At 34.6% G+C, this 26,821-nt stretch overlaps 1 protein-coding gene across 1 annotated transcript; it reads right to left on the bottom strand.

Annotated features, from left to right (window-relative positions):
- LOC113066636 (protein shisa-like-1a) lies at positions 1-23,712 on the bottom strand. The gene is made up of 5 exons (XM_026238574.1): positions 23,494-23,712; positions 11,787-11,969; positions 7,872-8,085; positions 5,757-6,074; positions 1-187 (listed from the first exon to the last, which is right to left on the bottom strand). Coding segments are annotated over exons 2-5 (600 nt in total). The 5' UTR covers positions 11,854-11,969; positions 23,494-23,712; the 3' UTR covers positions 1-186.
- Between the last annotated feature and the right edge of the window lie 3,109 nt (positions 23,713-26,821).

The raw sequence follows: 26,821 nt of genomic DNA, 5'->3' as shown, positions 1-26,821 counted from the left end.
GAGTTTCTGGGTTTGTCGAGGGGTTGAGGGACGTACCCTGTGAGATTTGGACCACATCGAGAGGCCAGGGGCAAACAGGCTCTGTGATGTAGGTCCATGTGGCAGGGGCATGTATTACAGTTTGTTTCCCATAATGCACTCCCTCACCCGGGGACTCCAACAGTTGGTCCTTACATTTGGTCAATCTCTGAAAAAGAGCAAAAAAAGAGCATGAAGAATTGATTATTGGAACAAAAACAATGGTTAAGTATTAAAAATATATATATATTTGAATATGTTTTCAAATGTAATTTGTGATGCAAAGCTAGAAAGTTTTTTTTACGTTTTTTTTTTTTTGTGTGATTTTTTTTAGGATTTTTTTAAATATAAATTTGAAACTAACAGGATTTATTTGAAACAAATCATTTGTAAGATTATGAAAGCCTTTGCTTTTAAAAATCTATTTAATGCATCCTTGGTGAAGTGTTTCTGAATAAATAAATAAATAAATAAATAAAAAAACGTGTAAGAGACTAATTAAAAAAAAAAAAAAAAAACCTAGTCATTCCAAACTTTTACCGTATAAATATTTTTTGAAACTTCTAAGTTTTTGTTATAGAATTAATCTGTGACTGATAATAATGATGTGCCTCTTCACTAACACTGGATCACCAATCTGACAGATAATTAGCAGACTATATGGACTCTGTTGCTGAATGAATTGGGCAAGACCAAGAAAACACACCTAACTGGAGGCTGACTTGATTTCATTACTGTATTCTATATAACCTCTTATTGCAAAAACAAAAATGCACATGCCTTGAACAGACCAAGAACTGTCTACTTAGAGAGAAAGAAAAAAGTGAATGCAATTTACAAATGCATTTTTGAGTGCAGTATGCATTAGATAGTTCAAGTGTAAAATGCACAGAAGTGTTGTCTGTTTATGTAACTGGAAACTGTGTGTGTGTGTATCTGAAGAAGAGGTGAACAGCAGAAATGTCACACTCTGTGGCCTGTGTGTGGTTCGGCTCTTGGAGCACATGCACTCAAGAGTGGACATGACAAGTGCAGGTTTCACTGTGTGCTCTTACAGGAATCTGCCCACAGTACAAGAGAGGGAGAGACCTTCTCTAATAATACACCATGTGCTGCCTCCGAGATCTTTCTCTGAATCCAGGCCATGTCTCTGGTGTGAAGCAGACATGTCCACCCCTGAACAGACCGGGGCAGAGTGCATGCTGGGAGATCATTCCCAGAGCAGCAGGAGATTCCAGTGCTAACATTAGCACAACATTAACCCAGAAGAACAATCTACATAGAGCCAGACACACCAGTGTCTCTTCAAAATGGGTTTGGGAATTGTAAAAGTTACTTAACAATTGATAGTGCATTCATTGAACATTACTACTGATATAATGCATATCTTCACTAGTTGTGATGTATGTTTGTGACTCGCTGAAAAGAACCAGCTCGTATGAATCATGCTGCATGTTTGTGATTCGCTAAAATGAACCGACTCAATAATCATTAACTCTGAAATTGGACTTGACTGATCACTCTGTATGTTTAGCGCTCACAATAATGAATAATGCAAAGAACACATTCACAGTATTTTAAGAATGCATGTTTGAGAATGTTAATAGAAACAAACGGCATGGAAATTGGTTATGTAATTTTTTAAAAAAAATTAGCTATTACATCTGTTTCTCATTGACAGTGATCCATTTAAACCACATCTGAGATATAAAGACAAAAGACCCTTGTAATCCCACGTGTGCCATGTAGAGAGTCGTAAAAGCAATAACGAACAATCTAGCAATAAACGTTTTCTCTTGTGTTTGACAATGTCCAAAAACCATCAATCTGACATGCTGAGCAGCCGGAATCTAATTGCATAAACCATCAGAGAGGCTCAATGTGTCTTAAGGGGGCACTGAAATATGGCTCTTAATAAAATGTGTCCTGTTTATAGGCTTTTAAAGCTGATTCCCATGCATGACACGTCCGTCAAGCCAGATGTTGCAAAGTGAACACACGAGATGCCATTTAAAGCCCCTGGCAGTGTTTTCTCAGGCCAGCAGTGACCTGACCCATATAAACGGCTTTATGAATAGACTGTAAGCAGTAATTGAACTTAGCTCTGTTTTGGTCAGGGACCTCCATTTGTGGTCGTCTTTTTCTTTCTTTCTTTTTTTCTCTCTAACAGATGTTCCCCTCTGAGCTGGACTCAATTCAATAAATTCCCACAATGCTCTTGGGGAAGGGGCTTTAAAGATCTCGACCATCCGACTCTGAGCCCTCTTAAAGGCTTTTCAAGTCTCCAGCGAGTACAATAACATGCTGTGCTTTTTCACTGCCACTATACACTAAAAACCTCATTTAGTATAGACTGCAGAGAAAACAAACTCTAGCTGGCTATTTATTATTATTGTTGATATTATTATTTATACATATGTTTATATATACACACAAAATATTAATGATAATAATAAAACTTTATAGATGTTATTATTATTCATACATATGTTTCTGAATATATACACACGCATAATAATAAAATATATATTCACACAAAAATAGTAACTCTATTGACAGATATGAAACATTTTTATTCACACAATTTATTATTATATGTGATTTAGTAGTAATAATAATAATAATGTATAATAATAATATATAATATGGTTCTTATATATATATATATATATATATATATATATATATAAACAATATGTAGTAAAAAGTATTATGTTTATTCTAAAAGTTCAACTTTTTAAACTTATTTACATAAAACCGAGATTTATCGCTTGAAGCTTTTTGGAGTCGTGCCTGTTTTAAAGCTCACACATGAAATCGCTGTGTCATACTCATCTTGTTTTTGTCTCGCAGCAGATCTTCAAAGTCTGTGATCAGAGGCTGAAGCTTTCCGAGACTCCTGTGATTGTTAATGAGTGGGTTCAGCACAAACGACAGGCTTAATTAGATGGGTATTCAGTCAGACTAACACGACTGCAGCGTTGCTCACTGTAAGAGATCAGTGTGTGTCTGTACGTGTTCCTCCTCAGACAGCACAGATACTTGAAAGATGTTCAAGAGTTGTGTTTGACACACTAAAAGGCCTGTCAAACTATGTTAAGAGTGACACCTCACCCAAAATGAAAATTCTGCCATCATTTACTCATTCTAGACCTGTGTGGCTTTATGTGGAGCAGAAAAGATGGTATTCTGAGCAATGTTTGAACTAATTTTGTCTGTATTTTTAAAGTCAATGGACCCCTCATTACACTGCATCCCTACACTGCAAGAAAGGATGTTCCTCCTCAGTATTTTTATCTTTCCAGATTTTACAGAACAAATATCTAAACATTATTAAATCAAGCAAAATTACTTGAGATATTAAGTCTTGTTTTCTAAAAAATTTTTTAAATGAAGTGATTTATTTATGCCTTAAACAAGAAAAATAATCCACCAATGAGGTTAAAAAATGTCATTGAATTGAATTCCTTGAATTGACCCTATTGGCATTTCCCCCCCTCTAGTTTTAAGTATAAATACAATAACAGATTTATTATTTTCCCGGAAAATAACATTTGATTTAGGAATTTTACTTATGCAGGTCATATTGATTTAAAAACGTTTTGAGATATGAACTGGGAAACGACAAAAATGCAAGTAAAAAAAAAAAAAAGTTCCCACTGAAAGCAAGAATGCTGCACAAACAGACCGAATCTCGGCCAATCAGAACATATCTGATGACAACACGGCTATATGGACTGAGTGACCACTTTGACCACCCGGCACAACCACATAAATAGAAACCAAACAACCAAAATCCAGTGTAAAATGTTTTTTTTTCAACCATAATTTAAACTGAAAGCTTTAACCTGAATATCATGTTACTGTCATTTTAAAATGATAGACAACAGTAGAATGCTGGTTGATCTATTCATGAAACTTTGACTCACTCTTTATTTTCCTGCATGTGAGGTAAACTGTTAAAGAGACAGTTCACTCAAAAATGAAAAACGTTATATTTACAATTGTCCTAGTTCTTCCATGCTTTATAATGGCAGTGGGTTTGTGTTTCTGTTCAACAGTCCAAAAGAAGTCCAATAAAGTGCATCCATAATAATAATGGATGTAAATATCGGTTGAACTATCTCTTTAATGATGAACAGCAAATGTTATTATTGAAGTGTTGCAGTAAAAGATGATAAATATGCAAATATGACGCATATTTATTTCATTTACAGTGAATTAAAAAAAACAACTGTGTAAAAATCACACTCATAGGATCTGGACAAAACCTTGTGACTTTAAGTTCCCTTAAATAAAGAAGCTCTGTATATTGTAGTGAGGTTTTGTTTACTTCTTAACGATTTTGACCTGTATATGTCAGAATCAAGGACAGAAAAACAATTCTTGACTGTAACCTAGTTCTGCTAGCAAAGGGATCTGGTGTTTGTGTAGAAAAAGGTATTTTTAAAGTGTTGGCTCTGCAGCTCAGGATGATGATGATGATGCATCTGGTTCATGGCCAGGTATGTGTAACTGTTCTTCCTCTCCTGAGAGGATACACACCTGTCAGTTTGAGTAAACTCCTCTAGTGTGTGTGTTAAAGACATGGAGTTTAGTTTATATGGATTGTGAAGTTTTTAAGGATTATAAAATAGAATGTTCTTAAAATATTTTAGAGGTTCAGAACAATTTAATCAAAATCCACTGTAATATTTGGGACTTTCCCCTCCTTTTCTGTAAAGAAAAGCAAAATTGGAGGTTATGTTGAGGTGAATAGTTTTCCCTATAATGTCTTGCCTTAAATTACCCAGAAAATGTAGGTCCACTGTTTTTCACGCACTAGTCAATGTTGAGACATTTGGTTATCTTGCTTTCATAACTTATATTCTTTCATACTAGTGGAAAGAAAATATCCACACACACATATATATATATATAATTTTTTTATTTAACTTTATCTCTATTTGAGTTTGTAGATTTCAATTACAATTCATATTTTTTAATAAAATTATGTATTATGAAGGTTTTTACAAAGGGGTTTATTCATATATTATATTCCTACAACATTTCATATCAAGGCTGTTGACAGCATTTTCCATTTTATGGACTTATAAAAGAGATAATCAAAATCCCCTCTATAAAAACTGATATGTTTTACAAATTGAAACAAGTTTATGCAAATTAGTGCATATTTAATTAGATAATACCTCATCTGCATAGTTAAACATAATATTTCAAAACAAACGAAAAACATCTTCATTTACAGTTATTAATCAACTGTGAAAGTGAAGGTGATATCTGTGATTTACTGATCGACCGATGGTGCCTTAAAAGCAGAAACATGAATCTTTATATTTTTAAAAGCATATATATTCTCTATTATTTATCATTTTCTATTGTTTTTCTATTATGTCAACTCCTGTATACTGTAAGATATTTAAACCATATTTTTTTACAGTCATTGTAGATTGTTAGGCTTTTTATGGTATTGTGCTGAAGTTTTGGTTGGTAAACAATTAATTTTCACATTAAATTCATGCTTATTGTTTTACTGTTGAAACAAGCATTTTAACATTTACATAATGGCCCCATTCACTTCTGTTGAAAGTCTCACTGTAGACCAGATTTTTGCCTGTTGAAATTATTTTCTTTGTAATCAGGCACAAGTGCTTCTAAAGTAAGCTTAACTTGTACTAACCGCTGAAATATTCTGTTCAGATGCACTCAGTGTGTTGTGTACAGTATGCTTCACTCACCAGTCTGTTGTGGTATTGTGTGCGGTCTGTCCTGGGCTCGTCAGGCTGTGTCTGATCTGACCGCAGCTGTGTTCATGATGCTGCTCTTGAGGTTGTGACGGAGCTGTGGGTTGAGCGGGCCGTCCGTCCCTTTCCTCCTGTCCCTCTCCGTGCCACTGACCTCGGGCCTGTTTCAGCCAGCGGCCGCCCAACCCGCACTTCTCCAGATAAACTCGGCACACCTCATAGTTCATGGCCGAGTAATACAGAAAATCAAGTGCTAGCAGCACCATGACGAAGAATCCGTAGATCCACACCCCGATTAATGCAGAGTAATTGCTGCGACAGAGAAAATGTGGAAGAATTAGATGCACTTAACATTTAATGTGGCCATAAACAAACGGTTTTTGATACACCGTGTCAAAAAGCATTGCAAAGTTGATGGAAACTCTTTAGCGGAGCTAGTGGTCTTATAAAAGCGAAGTACTTCAATAAATTCAAAGTTCATTAGTGTTATACGAGGCATTTAGTGTTAATAAACCTTTTAACAGTTTCTTCTGAGTATCCACTGACTGACAGAAAACTGCAGTAAAAGCAAAACTTTCCCTTTTTGATGAAGCACAGGCCTTATGCTGTCAGACAAGGCCACAACTGACAGGGACGATATTGAGGTCTCAATAATGTATCGTGTTATTAGAGCCAAGAGCAAAGGGGAACAGATGCCAGGTGTGTGATATCAGATCTCTCTGATACTGCTACCCAGAGTCCAACAGGAGCGCTCGCATATATTTATGTTTCTTAAATATAACATTCTAAAATCTCTCGTTAAATATAACATTCTAAAATCTCTCGTTAGATATAACATTCTAAAATCTCTTGTTAGATATAACATTCTAAAATCTCTTGTTAGATATAACATTCTAAAATCTCGAGACCATAACATTATTAACGAATTCTGTGATTCTGGGCCATAATCACAGACACTTATCATGTGTTGTTGATGTCGATGAGGTATCCTTCTAACCTAGACTCACAATAGCCTGATGCACAATAACTCAAATCTGCACCAGATGTGCCTTTATATGGGGAAGCGTCCAAAAAGAGCTGCTTCTGGAGGTGGTTTAACCTCAGGCCATCAGTAAATATCACTGCCTACATCCTGCTGACCACAGATGAGAATGAAATGACTTCCCACTGGGGAACTGATCTGAGAACAGTTCGTATTTTCAGTTAATATTTGATGAAGGGAAGCATTTCATAGCGTCAAAAAGTAAACAGAACAGGTGTGCCTTTGGGAAAAAAAAACTAATTTGTTTTTCACAAAATCTTTCACCTGTCAAACAATTCTTCTGCTGGTAACCAATTAACCAAAAATATTGCAGAGCTCTGAAATACTTAATTCTGTTTGGTCATTAGCATGATATCAATTTATGTATAATGATGTCCATGCAATGGTTTTCTACACAGTGGCTCTATTTTCAATCTCTTCTGTATCACTTCATAATTGAAACAAATTATATTTATTGTCCATTTATTAATTTATGCAGTATTTCTGAAATATCTGGCGCTTTGGAGCCACAAAATTTTTATAAATTAACTGCATTATATACCACAAATAATCCATAAATCAGTCAATCAATGAAAGGTATAGATTGTGCATTTAATGTTAAGAATTATATTTTGTGAATTATAATTTGTCTTTTGTCTTTTGTGTAAAAACACAGGAAAAAGGTAATAGTATATAAATAATAAATATAATTATTTAAAATTTAAATATTTATTGAATTATGATTATGCTTATTATTAATAATATCAACAATAATAAAAATATTAATACAATTTTTAAACCATTAACATACAACTGCCAAAACAAATTTATGAGGAACAAAAAACAAAGTGGGTCACAATGTCTGGCTTTTCTCATACAGTATATGATGCAAAACTCTCTCTAGAAAGAAAGAGAGAGAGAGAGAGAGAGAGAGAGAAGGAGAGAGAGAGAGAGAGAGAGACACAAAGCAAACAAACAAAAAATCATATTGTATGTGTGCTGTTGCACCAGGCTGCTGTTAATATAAACTCCCTGGTATGATAATCTCAAGTCAACACTGTGTCTGTAGTTGAAGGCAGGAGACTCACTTGTGAGCGTAGCCGTCTGGAGACGTGGTCAGGTTGACCTGCATGACTGTTTGAAACTCAGTATCGTTGCAGCAGTACTTGAAGGCCGTGTTGTTATGGTGGCAGCAGAACATGTACGTCTTGTTGTCCGAGAGTCGAGGACAGTGGAATCCAAAGTGGTAGCGCCCTTTGTGGTCGGTGTAAGACTCACACACCCGAAAATGAGCAGAGAGAGCTGTGCGGAAAGACAATGATAGACAGGACAGTGAGCGTGTGATGTGAGATTGTAAACGGCCCGATACGATACGATACGATACGATACAATACAATGCAATAAAATACGATACAATACAATACAATACGATACGATACAATACAATACAATACAATACAATACAAAACAATACAATGAATTCCAAATGTCAGATTCATGGTTACTTTGTTATTTTTGGGCTTTTTCGCTTCGATACAATAGTAAAAATGAATGGCATGGGGATGTTGCAGGCTGGACTCAAACATTCATTGCTTGCATGAGGACTGCATCTCGACATGTTTTGTTGCATGCAGTTCAGCTAGCAGTTCAATTTCAAACAGCTGATCTTCGGCCAAGTCTTTAAATTAATAAAAGATGCATTTTGCTGTTTCATTTCTAATTCACCCTGATTTAATGACGCTCACCTCATTTAGTGGATCTCTTGGAAACTGGATGGAATTTTTAAAGCATTAAAAATGTGCTTGAAATAATTTTCTCACTGATTCAAGCACATGCACAAAAGCCATGCTACAAGGCTTGTTTTTATGATATGACAGTCATAGTTCTGCTTCATTATTCGTCTCTGAATTCCAAACCGAGAGTGACAGCGAGGTCTGAACGACTAATCCATGTTGACACGAATAACCCTAAACAACTCGAACAGAAACAGCAGACATACCAGCTCCCAGACGACACATAGGAAAGCCTACTTCTCTCCTCGCACTTGTTGCACTTGTTGTCAATCTCAGCCACTAAGAGTTTCAGCCTAAATAGCTCGGATATGTTTTTAGGTGATGCAGACATACAGGTCTTTATGATAATTCTGCACTTCTTCGTGAAAACAGGCTGAACCCGACTGGTTTAATTAGACAAATATGACAAGAAAAGTGATGAGGGCTAGAGCATCAAAACTCATTTAGACGGGTGTAAATCATGAGGGTTTTGAGGTAGATTAATTAAGTCATGAAGCCCTCCTAAAGAAAGTCAACACAAAGGGTTGGGAATCTTAAAGCTGCAGTAGGTAACTTTTGACGCTCTAGCGGTTAATAAACAGAACTGCTTGCGTCTTGCGGAAGAACATCGTAGCCGGAACTACTTCTCTCTGTTTATGTCTATGAAGAATCACAAAGGTACTGGGTTACTCCGCCGCGGTACCCCCGAAGCAATCTAAAATAGTCCGAATATAAACACTTATTATAGGTGCACCCTAGTGATTCAGGACAAGCTAAAAACATGGTTTGGAAAATGGATTCATTCAACCTGTCATTATGTCCTGACAGTAGAATATGAGACAGATAATCTGTGAAATAAATCAAGCTCCTCTGGCTCCTCCCAGTGTCCTATTGCCATTTGCAGAAACTCAATCGCTCCCGGTAAAAAACAACCAATCAGAGCTGCGGTCCGTAACTTTGTTTGTGTTCAAAATGTAGAAAAATTTATATAATAAGCGAGTACACCATGAATCCATTTTCCAAACCGTGTTTTTAGCTTGTACTGAATCACTAGGGTGCACCTATAATAAGTGTTTATATTCGGACTATTTTAGATTGCTTCGGGGATACCGCGGCGGAGTAACCCAGTACCTTTGTGATTCTTCATAGACATAAACAGAGAGAAGTAGTTCCGGCTACAATGTTCTTCCGCAAGACGCAAGCAGTTCTGTTTATTAACCGCTAGAGCGTCAAAAGTTCCCTACTGCAGCTTTAACAAATATGTTAAAAATATATTTTTACAAAAGTTACCTACTGCAGCTTTAAGAGGAACAAGTACTAAACAGTTCCTATGTATAACATAATGAACATTTCCAAACAATGTTTTAGTAATCAAAGTTTAATGCATGTTAGTAAGAACTCATTGCTCACAAACAGAAGTCATGCTTGCCTGAGGAGGTAACCATAGAAACAATATGCCTTATAACCATACATTATCTACAAAACATTACTGCTGGCATTATTTTTCAGTTCTTCACTTCATATTATATGTCATAAAATGTGTGTGTGTGTGTTTTTAAGTTCTTTAAGTAAGTTAACACTTCTAGTGAAAGTATTAAATGTCTAGTGAATTTAGCTTTGATATATCAAATCAAAGACAAAAAGGGATTTTAAAGCATCTAAAGTTTAATGCAGCTTAACATTTCTTTAGATTTAGATTTTTCATTTTCTTTAATTTCAATGTATTTAATAATATTAATAAAAAAAAATCTGAGCAAAAAATATTGACTATCATGCATTTTTAATATGATTTACAGAAAAGATGTCATTCGGTCTAACAATAGTTCATATAGCAAAAAATTATAAATATGCAAACTACAAATCAGGCACATTCAGAACCAGAATCATTAGTTGACATTAAAAGTTTAAGAATCACAGAGTTACTCGCCTTAGAACCATATATATGCATGTGTGTGTGTGTGTGTGTGCGGCTTTAAAATATAATGAAATATATAATATATGATTTTTATTTTTTTGTATTAACCATGCCGCATATCTAAAGTGTCGTGACACCATCGTTGTTTGTTTCCGGATGATTTTCTCCTTGCTGTTCAAGGCTTTAAACTCCGCTGCAGAGAGAATGACTCACACCTGTCTTTAATAATTAAAGAGGTTTTTCGATTTGATCCAGCTTTATGACCTGTAATCTCACACAATCTCACACCCGATCAATGTTAGAGAAGCTTCAGTCTCCCGGAGGAAGCAGAACTCACAGTGAGACATCATCTAAAGCTCAGTGAGACACAGATGGACAATGGAGGAAACAAATGGGACAGCTCAGAGATTCTGGGAAAAGAAAGCCCACAAGAGAGCAGTAAATCTGATAAGAGGATGTTTCTTCATCTACAGGCACTTTTATGTCCCACGGGTTGATTTTTATTGAAACAAATGGGTTTCAACTCTGTTGTGGTCACAAAAAAATAAGAATTACATTTTTAAAACTATAATAAGAATTATATATATATATATATATATATATATATATATATATATATATATATATATAATTGTAATCATTATAAATTATATGTTAATTCTTATTAATAGTTTTTAAAAATGTAATTCACATTTTTTTTTATAAAATATTTAAATCAAATATAAAATAGTTAAATCAATTTTTGCAAAAAAAAAAAAAAAATCTATCAGTTTGCACCTAACAAAGTTAAATGATTTTCAATTTAATAAATTAAAATATTATCAAAAAAAGTATTCCTATAAACATTTTAATTGCTACATTTTTTTAAAGCTATACAAAGAATAAAAAAATAACATAAATGGAAATGTAATTAAATAAAACAAATTAAATACATTATTGCACAAATTATAATATGCGCCTGATAAAGATAATCTTATAGTAAATATATTTTAATCATTTTAATTAAATTAACTGAATAAATATATTATCAAATGATTTAAAATAAATCAAATGTGTGGAAATATTATACAGCAGTTGTGCATATTTACAGTATGATCAATAATATTGTGTACTTTCTAATTCTTCACAGGCCCAAAAGTACCTATAGTTGAAGAAACATCCAAGTACTTTTGAATATTGTGTCAGTTTTAGATATTTCTCAGGGTTTGTGATGCCTCTGATAGCTTCTGTCAGCCTGCATTCAGACAGCAGGTACAAAATGAACTGCTGTTGCAGATATACATCCAACCAAGCCATCTGCCCACGTCCTGTAGTACCTGTAGTAGTCAGAACGAGGAAGATGATGGTCAGGATGTTGAAGCAGTGATGATTGGTGACACTCATCTTCTTGTCCTCCCTCAGGGGAGGATGGAGACATGAAGCCTGACAGCTTCAGCTGCTTCCAGATGTCATCTTCATCTCCAGCTTCTGTTCATGACTGCGAGAGTTTGCCAGCACACCTGTAACAGAAGAGCGCAGGTGTTATGATCACGCCAAGACATCTGTACGATAAGATCTGACACTGCTCGTGTCTTTCTTCAGTCCAAGATTGCGTAACTCTGCTCTTGGAAGTTCAGAGTTTATTCCAGCCTGCTTTGTTACGACAAACCAAAAATCTGCCAGAAATCAAAACCAGAATACCACAAAAATCTGGCGTAGAAACAGGTTTCACTCAGAAACTGTTGTTAACCACATAGTAACATGTTGAAGTTAGACATTAACAAAACTGAATTGGTGTTTTCTTGGAAAATTACTCAAACTTCAACAAGTCTTTTTGTTATTATTGTTGTTGTTTTTTTTACAGTGTATTTAAAAGATAAACACACATCAAAGCCACCTAATTGAATAATGTTCAATGCAATTTGTATATTAATGTTTAAAAACAGCAATGAAGCCTGCCCGAAAATTAAAAACTTATTTTGCACCAGTGAAACATATTTAAATATAAAATACACAGAGCATGAATTACATAACATTTACATTTTACTTTTAGCAAAAGTTTCTGTCTTTCTTGAGAGATATAAAGAAAGAGGAAAAATTATATGTAAATACCCCCCCCCCCCCCCCCCAAAAAAAAATCACAAAATCAAATCAAAACCAATTGCTTTGCAAAATAATTCACTATTTCAAACCAATTGCAACTGTTTTATTGAAAGCACAATCCTCAAATCCAATACCATTAAATGTGAAATCTCAGTATGATATATGTATGTGTTATTTTATTAAATTGTGGGGCTTGTTTTGTTTGTTTCATGTAGAGTTTGGTTCACCAGGACAGAGATTGTTAATTTCAAGTCTTCCTTATGTTTTAGGGCAAAATCATCAGTTTTTGATCGCTAAGTGTGACGTGTTTAGAAATGGCCAAATATTTGGAATCGTATTGAATCATAGCAGTTGAAGAAGGTCTGACAAGTCATCATCTGCAACAAAAAAAGCATTTTTAATGGTCATAACCAGTAAAAACCTTGATTATTAGTGTGTCTGTATGATTTCATATGTATCCTAGCAACATCTCATTATTAATTACTTCACATTACGGTCATGTAATCACACTGTCCTTGAGTTTTCTGAGGTTCTCACAAGTGAAGTTGTCATAGTTGGGTAAACTTGAATAGCGGTGAACAGAAACTACAACAAATGTAATTTGTATGTTTCCTTTTGCTGCTTCGCAGAAGAGAAATCCACAAAATGACTTTCCAAAAGAGAACATCTTGAAAATGATTGAAAGATTTGTCAGAACAGAAGAGAGAAAGATGTCAAATTTGCTGTCACTCCCTCAGCTGTTTATCAGGAACATTCATGCACCAGTTTTCTGTCATTTAATATATAGTTTTATGAATGCACATTTCACTTTTTAAACAACAATTACAACAACATCAAACATAACCATACTAATGACTTCAGTAATGCGTCATCACAGTGTCTGAAAAGAGTTTCATTGTAGAAAATCGCACAGTATGCGGCAGGCTTTAGTGAAGGATTTATGCTAAATTACTCTCAGTTCCTTTGTGGCTGATTCTGAAAGCGTTTAAGATGGAATAACTGCTGTTAGTCTGCATGCTGTGATTGTTTATTTCAGGCTGGTGAAGGATCTAATGTTTCTTTTTGCCACTGTCTGGTGATTTGGGCTGATTGTGCCTCTCTGTACAAGAAGGAAACTCGAGACAAATCCTATACACATTTGTTCTCCCCGTCAGTGTTTTGGCTTTCCCAGATTCATGCTCTTCATTGTTCTCATTTGCTCTGTGAAAGAGGGCGCACCTTAGAAATTTGCACGGGGAAGACAAATTCAACAGAACATATTTAATTTAATCTTTAATCTGAATAAAAACTTTTGACATTAGCATGGAAGCAAGAAAAAAAAAAAAAAAAAAAACTAAATTTAATCAATAAGTGTTATTTTTTTCTTCTTTTGGTTCTAAGGTGGTGCTTGCTAAAAAAAAAAAAAAATAACATCATAAAGGTTGTGAAGCACAACATTTAAATTTGAGTAAAATTATTTAACCTCAAGTCAGAAAAGGATATTATAAAGAAATGTCATGAATTGTACCAGAGAAACTTTCACACTTTTAATTTTAGTGAATGGATATGTGCCCCAGAAGTAATTATAACGTTTAAAAGGAACATGCTAATCAGCTCTTAAATCATGAATAAAGGAAGTAATAAAGTCAGCAGCTAATAATATGCTTGATTTAGCAGCCTTTATCTCAGCGGCAGAGTTGAAATATTAGACTGCTTCTGAATGTGTCCGACGTCTTTATGAAAACGTTTGAGCAGAAAGATTATGAACCGAGCGAGAACAAGAACGTCATGTAATATTTTTAGCATTTTAATTTGATGTTGAGTGTCAGAATGAGACATTCCTCCTTTTCTACAGAATTCATTATAAGTGATTAATAGTGATTGTGTCTCAAAAAACAGTATTTTTCTTTTCTTTTGTCCAGCAGATTGAAGTTAAAATCCTGTGCACAGAAGGTCATATTATCCATACATAATGCAAAATTATATATATATTCCCTTTATATTTAATTCGATTGTTCCTGTTTTCCGGTTCTTTAACCGGTTGGTCCCGCCCCCTTCCTCCAGTATTACAGCTTCCTTGTGCTCTCTGAAGATAATTTAGTGTGATTCAGGATGGCTTCTAAATATATAATAATTACCACACTGTGACAGTTTGCTTTTTTAACCTTCTAATCATTAAAGCGTCTGTTGATTGACTTTAGGCTACTGACCAAACGATGCTCATCACATTTTCAGCTCATGCTATCATAAGCTGTTGACTAAACACGACATCACGCTGAACGAAACACCAAAATAAACCTGCAGAAGTGAGTTAAACACCCACCCACTCCATGCAGGCATCTTGTTAGAAAGACCAGCATGAATATTCAGCTAGTTTATGCTGGAAGTCTAAAACCATCACATTTTGATCAATAGAAATCTCCGAGCTGGTCTTAGCTGGTTTCTCTTTGGTGTTTTTCAGGGGTTTTCAGGCAAAAATACCATGCAAACTCACCTGGAAATCCATTCAAACCAGTTAGAACTACCAACCTGTTGTTTTACTCTTGTTGTACTCTTTTGTTCTGGTCTTTTTTGCAGGGACAGCATGTTTTGTTCTTCTAATTTGGCGGTAAATAAACCTGAACGATGCACTGCTGACATTTCCTGATGTGGTGTGACTTAATCAGAGTCGCTGACATTCGTGTCACTGTCCTGTTTGGAATATTTTCCCTCTATTTGTGAGTGGGACCAAATGTCACGTCTGCGCGGAGCATCATGATTAGCATCCAGGGTCTGAATTATCATAAAGTGTCTCTATTAGGTTACATTCGTTAGACTTGCTGGCTTTCTCACATCCCAGCCTGTCGTGTGCGAGTGTCAATCAGAGCAGACCTCAGAGCAGTCATTCCTTTTAATTGAATGGGTGAGATATGATTTTTTTTTCTTTTCTTTAAAGGGATCGTTCACCCAAAAATGTAAATTCTGTTATTAATTACTCACCCGCAGGCCCAGAAGGCCCAGAAACTATTATACTGCATTTTGTGTGTGTGTGTGTGTGTGTGTGAATCTGTGTGATCGGGTGAACCCAAAACCTACCTAACTGAACAAGGTTTCCATAACTAGATGCTTCTGACAATATGCAGTTGTTGTGCACATCTTTAATTTATTATATGTGTGTTGTTTTACTGCATTCGTCTGACAAATAATGCAGGTTAATGCATCACATACTAACCAGTGCTTCACTGAAATATCAATTTGTTACAGTTATTTATTTATTTTCTTCATATATTTTCCTGTTCTTTCTGTACTATTCTGTCCTATAAAGGTAAAATGCTCCTAAAGATGCATTAGACGCAGCTGACAGACATTAAGCTTTAGCAGACCTCGTGTATCCGTTTGACTGAAAAACTGCAAGGCTTAGACTATTGTTCTTCTGTTGCAATTTGAACTGTGTATTATGTTGCAATTGCTAAAAACGTTAGCAGCCAGTTACTCTCATGCCCACAAACCGCCCACAGTCTCGTCTGATCTGTTGCACAGAAAACTAGAAAGTGCTTGTGAAAAGCTCCAATCAGATTCCTGGATGGCAATCTTCAACAGGTGCACAGGGGGCTTTTGTCTTTCCAAGACAGTTTTGAGACCATTTCATGAGCAGAACTGTATATCCTGCTTTTTCTGTGAAAATTCTGTGTTATTTTAAATTGAAATAATATTTCAGGTGATGATTTCCTGTCCGTGGGCTGTTTCTGGTGAGATTTAAGTCTGGCTTTTGTCAAAAGTCTGTTGCTTGATTAGCCAGCTGGTCAGTAAGTTGTCACAAGTTATTTTTCACTCACAGATGGTGCTTGGCATATTTTAAAGTTTTTTTTTTTTAAATGTAGTAACATTCATAAAATGACTGAAATAGGCATCCTTAGATGTCCCTGCTGTCTCTGTCACTGCCCGAGGCTCTGTAAATAGCCAGAAATCTGACTGTAGGAGGCTTGTTAGACTGGCAGAATATTATATTTATTGTATATATTGTATTGTATGTAATATATTATATAATATTATATTTAAAATGTTGTATATCTGGTTTAAATTTTAAAATGTTAAAATCAGCATGTATATTATATAAATATAAAGTTTTTTTCTGCTTAATTGTCATTATTTATTTGCGTATTTACTTTTTGCTTGTTTTTTATTTTGCTATAATTTATTTTATTATTTTATTTTAATTTAGAATAGCTCCATCATTGTTCAATGTAAAAAAAAAAACATACTTTGTTAGTTTTAATAAATAAAACATTTTTTAAAAATCAAGGAAATTTTTCTGCCAATTTTTTTAAACTAAAACATACCGAACCGAACCGTGACACCAGTGTATCGTATCGAACCGAACCGTGAATTTTGTGAACCATTACACCCCTAATATATATATATATATATATATATATATATATATATATATATATATATATATATATATATATATATTATAATACAGAATATTTGTGTTTATATCTGGATCACCCACAGAACATACTAATATTTAAAGCTGCACGACTTGTTTGCAACATTTATTCCCCATGTGAGCAAGAGAAAGGTTTCTAATCCAATAACATCCACGAAGTCTGGTATCCAACATTAATAAAACCTTGCTGATGTTTCATGTTCTTCTTGTCACTCTCTGTATTTCGAACGCCTCCCTCATCCATGCTCTAGAATTAAACCCAGAATATCTTCTGCGTCATTATGTGATGGTGACAGAAGCAGTCGTACAGTGGGGAGATTTCTAATGAGAGCCAGCTGCGTTTAATAAGTCAAATTATTACATGACGGGGATCCAAGACAGGATCTGTTTGTTATTCATTTTGCGGATGCTAACTTTACTTTCCAGTTAGATAGTTATGATACTAGTTACAGAATGTGTAGTTGTGAAGATCTATACTACCTTCAAAACTTCGAGACGGAGTGGATAAGACTTTTTTTTGTGTTTTTGAAAGAAGTCTCTTACACTCATCAAGGCTGAATTTATTTGATCAAAATACAGTAAAAACATAGTGAAATGTTACTATTCAAAATATATTCTTGCAATTCTGAGTTTATATCTCACAATTTTCTGAGATGTGTGAGCTATAAATACAGATGCTTTCCTGCAACTCGTAAAATGCTCTGTCAAAAGATAAAATAAAATAAATCCGTTTTCATTCTAAAACTAAAAAAGCAGTTTATGTTTAACAGTGCCCCGTGACAGTGCGTCTGCTTTGGTCTCAACGAGCTCAGAGTCTAACAGTCATCAAACACAAACTGAATGAGACAAATATGATGGACTCACTCTGCTTATTTGACTCTGTGTGTGTAGTGTTGCCCCCGCTTCTGATTGTTAGGTTTGTTTCGATGCTGCATTTCCTGACTCCGGCTCGAAATAGCTGTGACCTAGTGACACACAGCTGGACAGGCACCGCAGGATTGATATTTGACTGGACAGTTTCACTTTAATGTAATAAAAAAAAAAAACTGAAGTGTGCGGAGAAACTTTTTCAGCGGGGGAAAAACTTTATAAAGAATTATCTTGAATAAACAGAAAACAAATGTCTACTTTGTTTCATTAAGTACATTTTGAAATCTTTTAAAATCTGCATTTAATTAAATAATTATTTCATGCATGATTAGAAAATAATTTTGGGTCAATTTGTCATAGTCTGTAGTAGTGAGTAGAACAGATCCACTACTTTTTATGGGTTATTCAGTGATAAATAAATAAATGTTTAATTTGTTTGCATGTTTATTTGCTTGCTTGCTTATTAGCTTTTTGCTCTTTATTTATTTTGCCTATTTGTTTGCATTTTGCTATATGTTTATTGATTGTATTTATTTGTGTCATTGCTTGTTTGCTTTCTAATTTGCTTTTTGCCTTTTTTTAGTTTGTTTGATTGTTTGCTTCCTAATTAATTTTTTTTAATTTATTCATTTATTTTTCTGATTGATTTATTTGTTTGCTTAATTGCTAATTTGCTTTTTGATATTTATTTATTTACCTGTTTATTAATTTCCTAAATAATTTGATTATTTGCTTTTTATTCATTTGTTTGCTTGGATATTTGCTTATTGCTAAGTACTTGTTTTGCTTGCTTGTTTCATTGTTTTTGTTTAATTTATTTACTTTTTTGTTTACTTTTAGTTTTTGCAATTTATTAATTTATTTTGCTTATCTGTTTGCTTATTTGCATTTATTTACTTTAGGTACTAATCTCCCATAGTCCAGTTAAATGGTGCAAAATCCACTGGAATATTGCTGCACTTTATGTAAAATTATATAATTTGTTATTCTTTTTCAAACAAACACACCCCTTTTTATGTAATTTGTCTAATTAGAGAATGGCCCTTATTCAATAGACTCTTTTGCCTTGCACGGTTTATGTTAATACCTACAGAAAGCAGGAGGTAAACTCAATTTTATTTTAAAGAGATGTTTTCTTCTATAGTGATCATGGCAGCAGTAATTCATCAGAGAGTGATCAAACAATGGTGTAGCACTGCTCAGTTTATTCCCCCCTCAGTGTTTATGTGTGTACACACGATTCACAGCTATTAATGGCTATGCATTAAAACCCAATTAATCACCCTGTGTTAACAAGGCTTGTGATGGTGTGGATAACCCTCCTCTCCCCTCTCTAATTCAGTAATGACTCAGAGACCCATCACTGAGCAGAGATGCTCTGGAGGACAGGTCTCTGTGTTGGAGGGGTTAGAAACCGAATGTGGGAGTCAAATAATTAAGCGTGCATGTGTAATGAACACAGATTAGATGGCGTGGGACTCTTAAATTTAATTTGTGCATCTCAAATTGAGTCTAGGGCATTCTAAACAACTGCACCACACATGTTGTGTGTTTGTCAGTATGTTTTGGACATTTCTGTAACTGTTGTTTCATCCCTTTATGGCTTTAATTATTCCAACAAGACTACAGTTGCACTCTAATTGTTTTGCCAGACCCAGAATATTTCTGTAATGACATGGGTCTTGACACATAAACACTAAATCTGTGATCTCCCTGCTGAACTCAGGTCTGCTGAGGGATAATGATATGTTTCTGGTCGTCTTTCTGATGATAAACCGCTCTGAGGTCTTTGTGTCGTCCGTCACCACCCATCAGAGAGGAAACAGTTACTGCAACGCCGTAATTAAGGCTCTTGCAAATAGAAGGATGACTATTAATGAAACATTTCCCATAATGCATCAATGCTTTTAGTAGGAAACCTACTGATAAGTGGTCTAGTGTTTGTGCTTCTGGGATGTAATTCGGACCTTTAAACACCATCAGAGACAAGCAACCATTAAAACTAAGCTTCTAGTTTTCAGAAAAGTTAAAGAAGATCGTTTTTGCAAGATGATGGCGCTGAAATGTTGATGCAAATCAATTTCCTGGCTGGATTGTGCAGCTAGTGGCCAGTAATCATGATAATGTGACGTACTGTACAGTGGGAGCCCGGATATCTGATCTGAAAGCCATCTCCGCATTAGCTGTGGACCTCTATATAATGGATGCTGATAGTTTAAGAGGAAAAGAAATACATGACAGGTGAAATCATGATGATATGAAGTACTTCAGGGCTTTTTGAGCATCATTATCTGTAATGATAGGTGCTGGCGCTGTAGGTCAAGAGAAATGTCAGTCTGGAAGATCATCCTGAAATGCCAAAGACATTCCAACTAAAATCCTCATCTCAACATGAAAGTTTTTTTTTTTTTCAGAGAAAAATATTGGACTCCAGAGTGTCTGTGTAGACTGTGGAAATGTGATTGTTCAATGGTTTTGAATGATGTTGTTGTGTGACTGTTTTGATTGGCTGAGACTTTCACTGGTGTCCACCCCCAGACTTGATCTGTAGATGGTAATGGGCATGAGAGACTGACTCTCTCTCTCTCCCTGTTTGTGTGTTTTAAAATTGTTTTTGCCTATTTAATTAGAGCCAAAGTCTTGGGTTCTAAATGGAACGGAACATTCTGTTTGGTCCTTGATTTCGATTCAGTTCTGCATTTTTAAGGTTGGCAGAGATGTATGAATTCTATGAGCTTGGTTCATTACATTTACAGTTTATCTGACCGTCATCCATCATTATTTATTTATTTTTGTTCATGTATGTATGTATGTATGTATGTATGTACAGTTTCCGCATTATGTTTCTGTAGTTTTTTCACTTATAAATAAAATAAATAAATAAATAACATTCTACAAATAAAATACAAAAATTATACACACAAACATTTTTGTAGCATGGTATAATTATTTTTATATTTTTTTATTTTACTTTAGTGTTATAAAACATAAATGTGTGTAGCATGTTTCTGTTATAAACTATTTTTACTAAAACAATTTATAACATTTTGTATTACAAACTAAAATAATACGAAATAAATAAATAAAAAAAATTATTATTTTAATGTTAAAAAGTACATATTTATAATCATTAATTGTTTTTAGATCATTTATTTTATATATATATATAATTTATTTAAATATGTCTGTCTTTGTTCATTTATCGAAGAGTTTTATTTGCTGGAATTAAAGTGCTTGAAAGGCACTATTAGAGAAACTTGAGTAGTATTTGGCCTCAGTGAGGGCATGGACAGTTTCTCTCCTCTCTGAGCTCTTAACCCCGGGTCATCTCCAGTGGGACCGTCCCTGCACTTAGTGTCCTGTGCGTCACTTTAGATGAAAAAATCATCTGCTAAATGGACAGAAACTGAGCCGAAGAAGTATGCCTTTCACAAATGCACCAACAAAATGTTTTTCAAATCTTTCGTTATGTAAAGTATATATCCTGTTTGCCTATCAATTATATCCCTTTAGATGTTTATTTATTTATTTATTTTTTAATGTCAATCTAATTCAATTTGAATATTGTTCTTCTGAATGCAAAATTTGAGTATATTGTTATCTCTTGTATTGTGTTATGCTTAATAGCTTAAACAATTTTGTGCAGGATGAGAATCTGAACTCTGTGACACTGGCAGGAATGACGTTACACCTGTTACCTGTGTATTTATGAGGTATGTGTGATCTGAAGCTATGAATCTGTGATCTGTGTATGTCTGTGTGTGTGTTTCAGGACGCCCACTGTGTTGTTTTGTCCTTAATTAAAAGGTAATAAATCAGCAATCAAGTTGATGAAAACTTCAGCACTAATTGCATCACAACAATTGTCAATGAAAACTTCTATTCCAGATTAGCATTCACCCACACACTCAATTTTGGCCATTTTTTGGATCATTTATTGGGCGGGTGTTGTAATCAGAGTACTATGATGTTAGTTTTCGGCCTGTTTTCATCTTTTATTGATGTAAATGCTCTAATATATGATTAATAATTCATCAAACTGTTTCTGTCTGAATGAGGTTCTTCAGGAACACACACACCTCCGGCTTTGAGCAGTAATGAACACAAGCTCTCCTGGACTGACTGCATCGTTCCGCTCAGCAACACGATTTATTCTGTTAATACACAGTGTTCTATTGTTTTTTCATGCACATTTGCACATGCAAGTGAACACACACACATACACACAGACACACACACACACACTTCTCAGCAAACAGACCATCATTACCGCTTCTCACACACCACGTGGCGGAACACAGATATTCTCCTTTTATTTCCATTGAAGACACCCACCGCCCCCATCCTCCGTGCGTGTGTGTGTGTGTGTGTGTGTGTGTGAGCGCTCAGACATGCCTGTTTCTAAGTTACCAGATTCACTCTGCTGCCAGTTGAGCACACTTCTGAAACCCCTTTAAGCTTCAAAACAACTCAGTGAGAGAAATGAGAGAAGGACAGCCCTTAACTGTGGTGGTACCAATGCTACATTTAATGAAAATACCAAGAACCTTTAAAAAGATTATCATAATCATGTTCTGTACAATTTCTATGTGTATGGTTCTGTAAGATACCAAAAATACTGTGGTTTTACTGGCAGAATAGAGTCCAGAAAACATTGTTTTTGGATAGATATATATATATATATATAAACAATTCTTTTAAAGATCATTGTAATGTTGAAACATAACATCATGTCCAAAAACCACTACCTTTATAAAGAAGAAAGCAACTAAAATTACTATGGTACTGCCATGATATTCTTGAAGCTACCTTAAAAAGCATGTAAATACCATGGTGTGTCAAAGTACCATCTGATATCTTTAATGTACCATGGTATCACTATACTACTTTTATAAATGGTACTGCATCCCAAAAACATGTCCTGGAAACCGTGGTATTACCATGGTACTACAACTGAAAACACAATTTGTACATGGTACTATTAATTACAATGTAGATCCAATAGTGCATACAGTCCTACAACATAACACCAGCACTTTGTTAGGAGGTATTTCCTCTCTGTTATATGCAAAAACATGGTAATACCAAAGTAAAATCTTCAAACCATCATATTAACATCAAACATCCATGGTAATGCCGTCATATTAAATACATATATATATATATATATAATACTGGAGTACATAAAGTACTGTAACATCTAATACCATTACTTTACCGTGGTACTGCTACAATTCTTTTTCTAAGAAGGACATTTCCATGATATTGTATCCAAAAACATGCTATTACCATAGTAAAATGCCTAAAAGGTCATATTACTGTTCAAAGGACCATGGTGATGCCATTATACTTTTTAGTAAAGGGGAAAACACTGACCAGAATCTCTCTTTCTGGATATACGCACTTATATGCTTCTGTTTTCTCATCAGATCTGAAAGTCGTAATCAAAAGTGAAGTGAAAGACACCTGGCGATCGACAGAGAGGTGAGACTGAACACATGACCTCTCTCCTCTAAGTTTATGGAAATGATCCGCCTCACATCAAGCCCAAATAAAGTCTCTCGTCATTCCCAGCAGCATTGAACAGAGCCACTCGTCCTCCACATGAGGGACATACTAGTTTCTTTCCTTCTTTATCATAAACAGCAGCTGGCACTCACCTCCGTTTCCCTGGGTGGGGAATCCCTCTCGGTAAAGAAATCCCTTCTCTTCTATCCTGCGCTCTTTCTCTCTCTCTGTGTCTGTGTCAGTTTGTCTTGTATTGCTCCTCAAACTCTTTTTCAGTGCTCTGGGTGCACGTTAATGTGGAGTTCATCCTGATACAGCCGAGGTCCTGAATATGTCTATCAAATATCACAGAAGAGCCAAAGCTGAAGACCTCACCAGTGAATCCAGGAGCTCCAACTGAAGAGAGAAGGAGAGAGAGAGACTACAATGTGAGAAAGGAGGGAGGGGAAAGTAAAGCTCTCAGTGAGAGACCCACTGAATGAGAGAGAGAGAGAGAGAGAGAGAGAGAGAGAGAGAGAGAGAGAGAGAGGTTGTGCGGGAATATCTGTTTTTGAGGTTTTGTGCATCTGTGTTTGTGGGGGTGTAAGTAATGCTTAAAATGTCTGAATATCATTGCATTAGATACAGGTATTGTACGTATGATTATTACAAAAAAAATTCTCAGTTGAATGTTGGATAAATTTCATAACATAATAGATCTGTTGTTCAGAAATTAAAGTTATTTTGGAGTGAATCTCATTGTCATATTGTGCATCAAAATGGGAAAACAAATAATATATGTTGCATAAATAAAATAAACATTTCTAAAGCATTCAGATGTTCTTTTAATTCTGTTATTCTCATCAGATTATCATTACTGTAATACAGTGTTTATTACTGTTAAATTACTGAAATACAGTGATTAATGCCTTAAAACGTACTTAAAATCATTTGTTTGCTTCACAGTAATGAGAATGAAGAGGGATTGATTTTCATAAAAGTAATATTACAAAGAAATAAAATATTGATTTTAAAAAGTAGTTACATTTTTATTACATGTATTTTACAGGAATAAAGTGATTGATGCTTTAAAATGTTTTACTTATCTGTTAAATTTGAGTTTTGTTTGCTACAGCAGTGAGAATGAGGGGGTATTGTAAAAAAAAATAAAAAAATAATAATAATAATAATATATATATATATATATATATAAATATGTATATATATATATATATATATATATATATATATATATATATATATATATATATATATATATATATATATATATATAGGTTTTATTGTAATTTTTTTTTATAATATTAATATTATATTAATATTACATATATACTGCTATTTAATAAGAGGAAATTGATATAAAATATTTAAGGTATTTATATTATATTTTAGCTTAATTTAAATGCAATGAGATACAAAGAGATGCTCAGACAAACAAACCTGTGTGTGTGTGTGTGTGGGGGGGGGTTCCCTTTTCTCATTAGGCTTTGATCTAATTTGCTTTGACACTCCTCTGTGTATTTGGATCACACAAGGTTAGGTCTTTTATTCAAACACACACACACACACACACACACACACACACACACACACACACACACACACACACAAATATTTAGCAGGTTTCACTGTAAAAGGATCAGACCAGTATTAATGACTGAATAACTCTTATGCCCTGAGTGTCATTGAAAGTGTGTGTGACGGGGGCCTTTTTTGCAGTTTATATAGTTATGATTCTATAAAATCTCTCTGCAACGTCATTTTAAACACTTTCAGTGCCTCTGAATTGATGTAAGGTTCTTTCTCTCTCTCTCTCTCTCTCTCTCTCTCTCTCTCTCTCTCTCTCTCTCACTCACACACACACACACACACCTGCCTTCAAAACTATATTAAATTGGTGAACACAGGAGCATATGGTAGTCAATAAGCACACGATGAAAGGACACAAGGGCCAGCATTCGAGGAAGAGCTGTCAGTTTTAGTAAACGATATCCTGCTCCAAACAAAGCACACTAATTCAGCTGTGACCCGCCGGAAGAGCCGGACTGGGTTGTAAATCACAGGTGTAGTGTCGGAGCCACGAGGAGCGATGATGTTTTCTGCACTTGCTTAAAAATGTATTCCTGGGCAAAAAAAATCCACGGAATGAGATCTCAGAGCAGAAAACAGTCATTCAAGGACAGAAATTGTGAGATGAAAAGTCACAATTACCTTCTTTATTTATTGTGTTATTCAGAAGTGGAAACAGGCTTCCATACTGAACTATGTTTATGCAGTAATAATACATTTATTTCTTGTAATCCACTTTTTATTTTAGCATAGACCTGATGAAATGACATTTCCAACTTAAACTGTTGTACATTTTAAATGCTTTGAATCACAGATTCAAGTTTGGCCTCTTTGTAAGATTATTACTGAAGTGAAATAAGTTAATTGTGAAAAATGCACAAAAATATTTTATATGAAAAATATATTTTCCGAAACATGTTATATGTGAGAAAATCAAAATCATAAAACAAGTTAACCTCTATCTATCGTAAAACTTTTTAGTTCAAACGTATAAGAAAAGGGTGATTTGTGCTAGTTTAACATTATTAAGTTGAGCTGTATGCTTCATCTGGAGATTCAATTTTTTTTTAAGATATTACTTTTATAGGTCGATGTATAGAGTTCTTGGATCTTTAAACCATCAAAACAGATGGTTTTATAAAGAACCAGCCACTCTTAAGCTCTTTTTGGACCTTTAACCTTTATTTTTAGTAGTGTACAGTGAGCTGAGGCTGCAGTGATTGTGTTATGTGTTTTGCTTTTTTCTTTGCACTGTGCACACATGAGAGTCATGGCTCATGACCTTTGACCTCTGCCTGCTGTTGTCTTCACCTCACAGGTCACCTGCAGACTGAAGGACAATTACATTCTTCAGGCTGTCAGGATGCCGAACTCAACCACCACCCCTCTAACACACCCCACTAACACAATGGGACCTGCGCCAGACACTTTGTGCAGCATTGGTCTGCTCACTACCTCATCCAGCAGTTATTAGTCTTTTTCATTTTGCAGTGAAGTATTTAGTAAAATATTACTGCTTATTTGTTATATTTTTTTATATTTAATCGTCTAGTTCGATTTGTATATATCAAATTGTTATAAAATATATTTAGTGTTTTAAAATATTTTATACTTGTTACATAAAACCATATAAAATATTTATTCATTATTATTATTAGTAGTATCATTGTTCACACATATTATTATCATTGTTCAGACTTATGTTAGACTAGTTTTCTGGTTTATTAGTTGTTTTTGGACAAATCTTTAACTTTCTCTTAGTGGCTCATATTGTAGCTAACTGCTTGTATAAAAGAGTAGCTTGACTGTAAAAATTATGCAGCTTTTCTAGCACTGCACTCTATTTATTTATCTGACAATTCATTACACAGATGATAGCTCTCCACAAAGAAAACTACTTCTCTAATTTAACTT

Source organism: Carassius auratus, chromosome 50 (assembly GCF_003368295.1).
Source record: "Carassius auratus strain Wakin chromosome 50, ASM336829v1, whole genome shotgun sequence".
NCBI classification, from domain to species: Eukaryota; Metazoa; Chordata; class Actinopteri; order Cypriniformes; family Cyprinidae; genus Carassius; species Carassius auratus.
Note: the sequence above shows the minus strand (reverse complement) of the source record. Positions and strands in the feature narration are given on the sequence as shown.

Coding starts and splice junctions, on each gene's coding strand:
- LOC113066636 (XM_026238574.1), bottom strand. CDS start 11,853: ATGAGTGTCACCAATCATCACTGCTTCAACATCCTGACCATCATCTTC. Junction 8,086..11,786: donor CCTCGTTCTGACTACTACAG/GTACTACAGGAC, acceptor CTTTCCGCACAG/CTCTCTCTGCTCATTTTCGG. Junction 6,075..7,871: donor CCAGACGGCTACGCTCACAA/GTGAGTCTCCTG, acceptor TCTCTGTCGCAG/CAATTACTCTGCATTAATCG.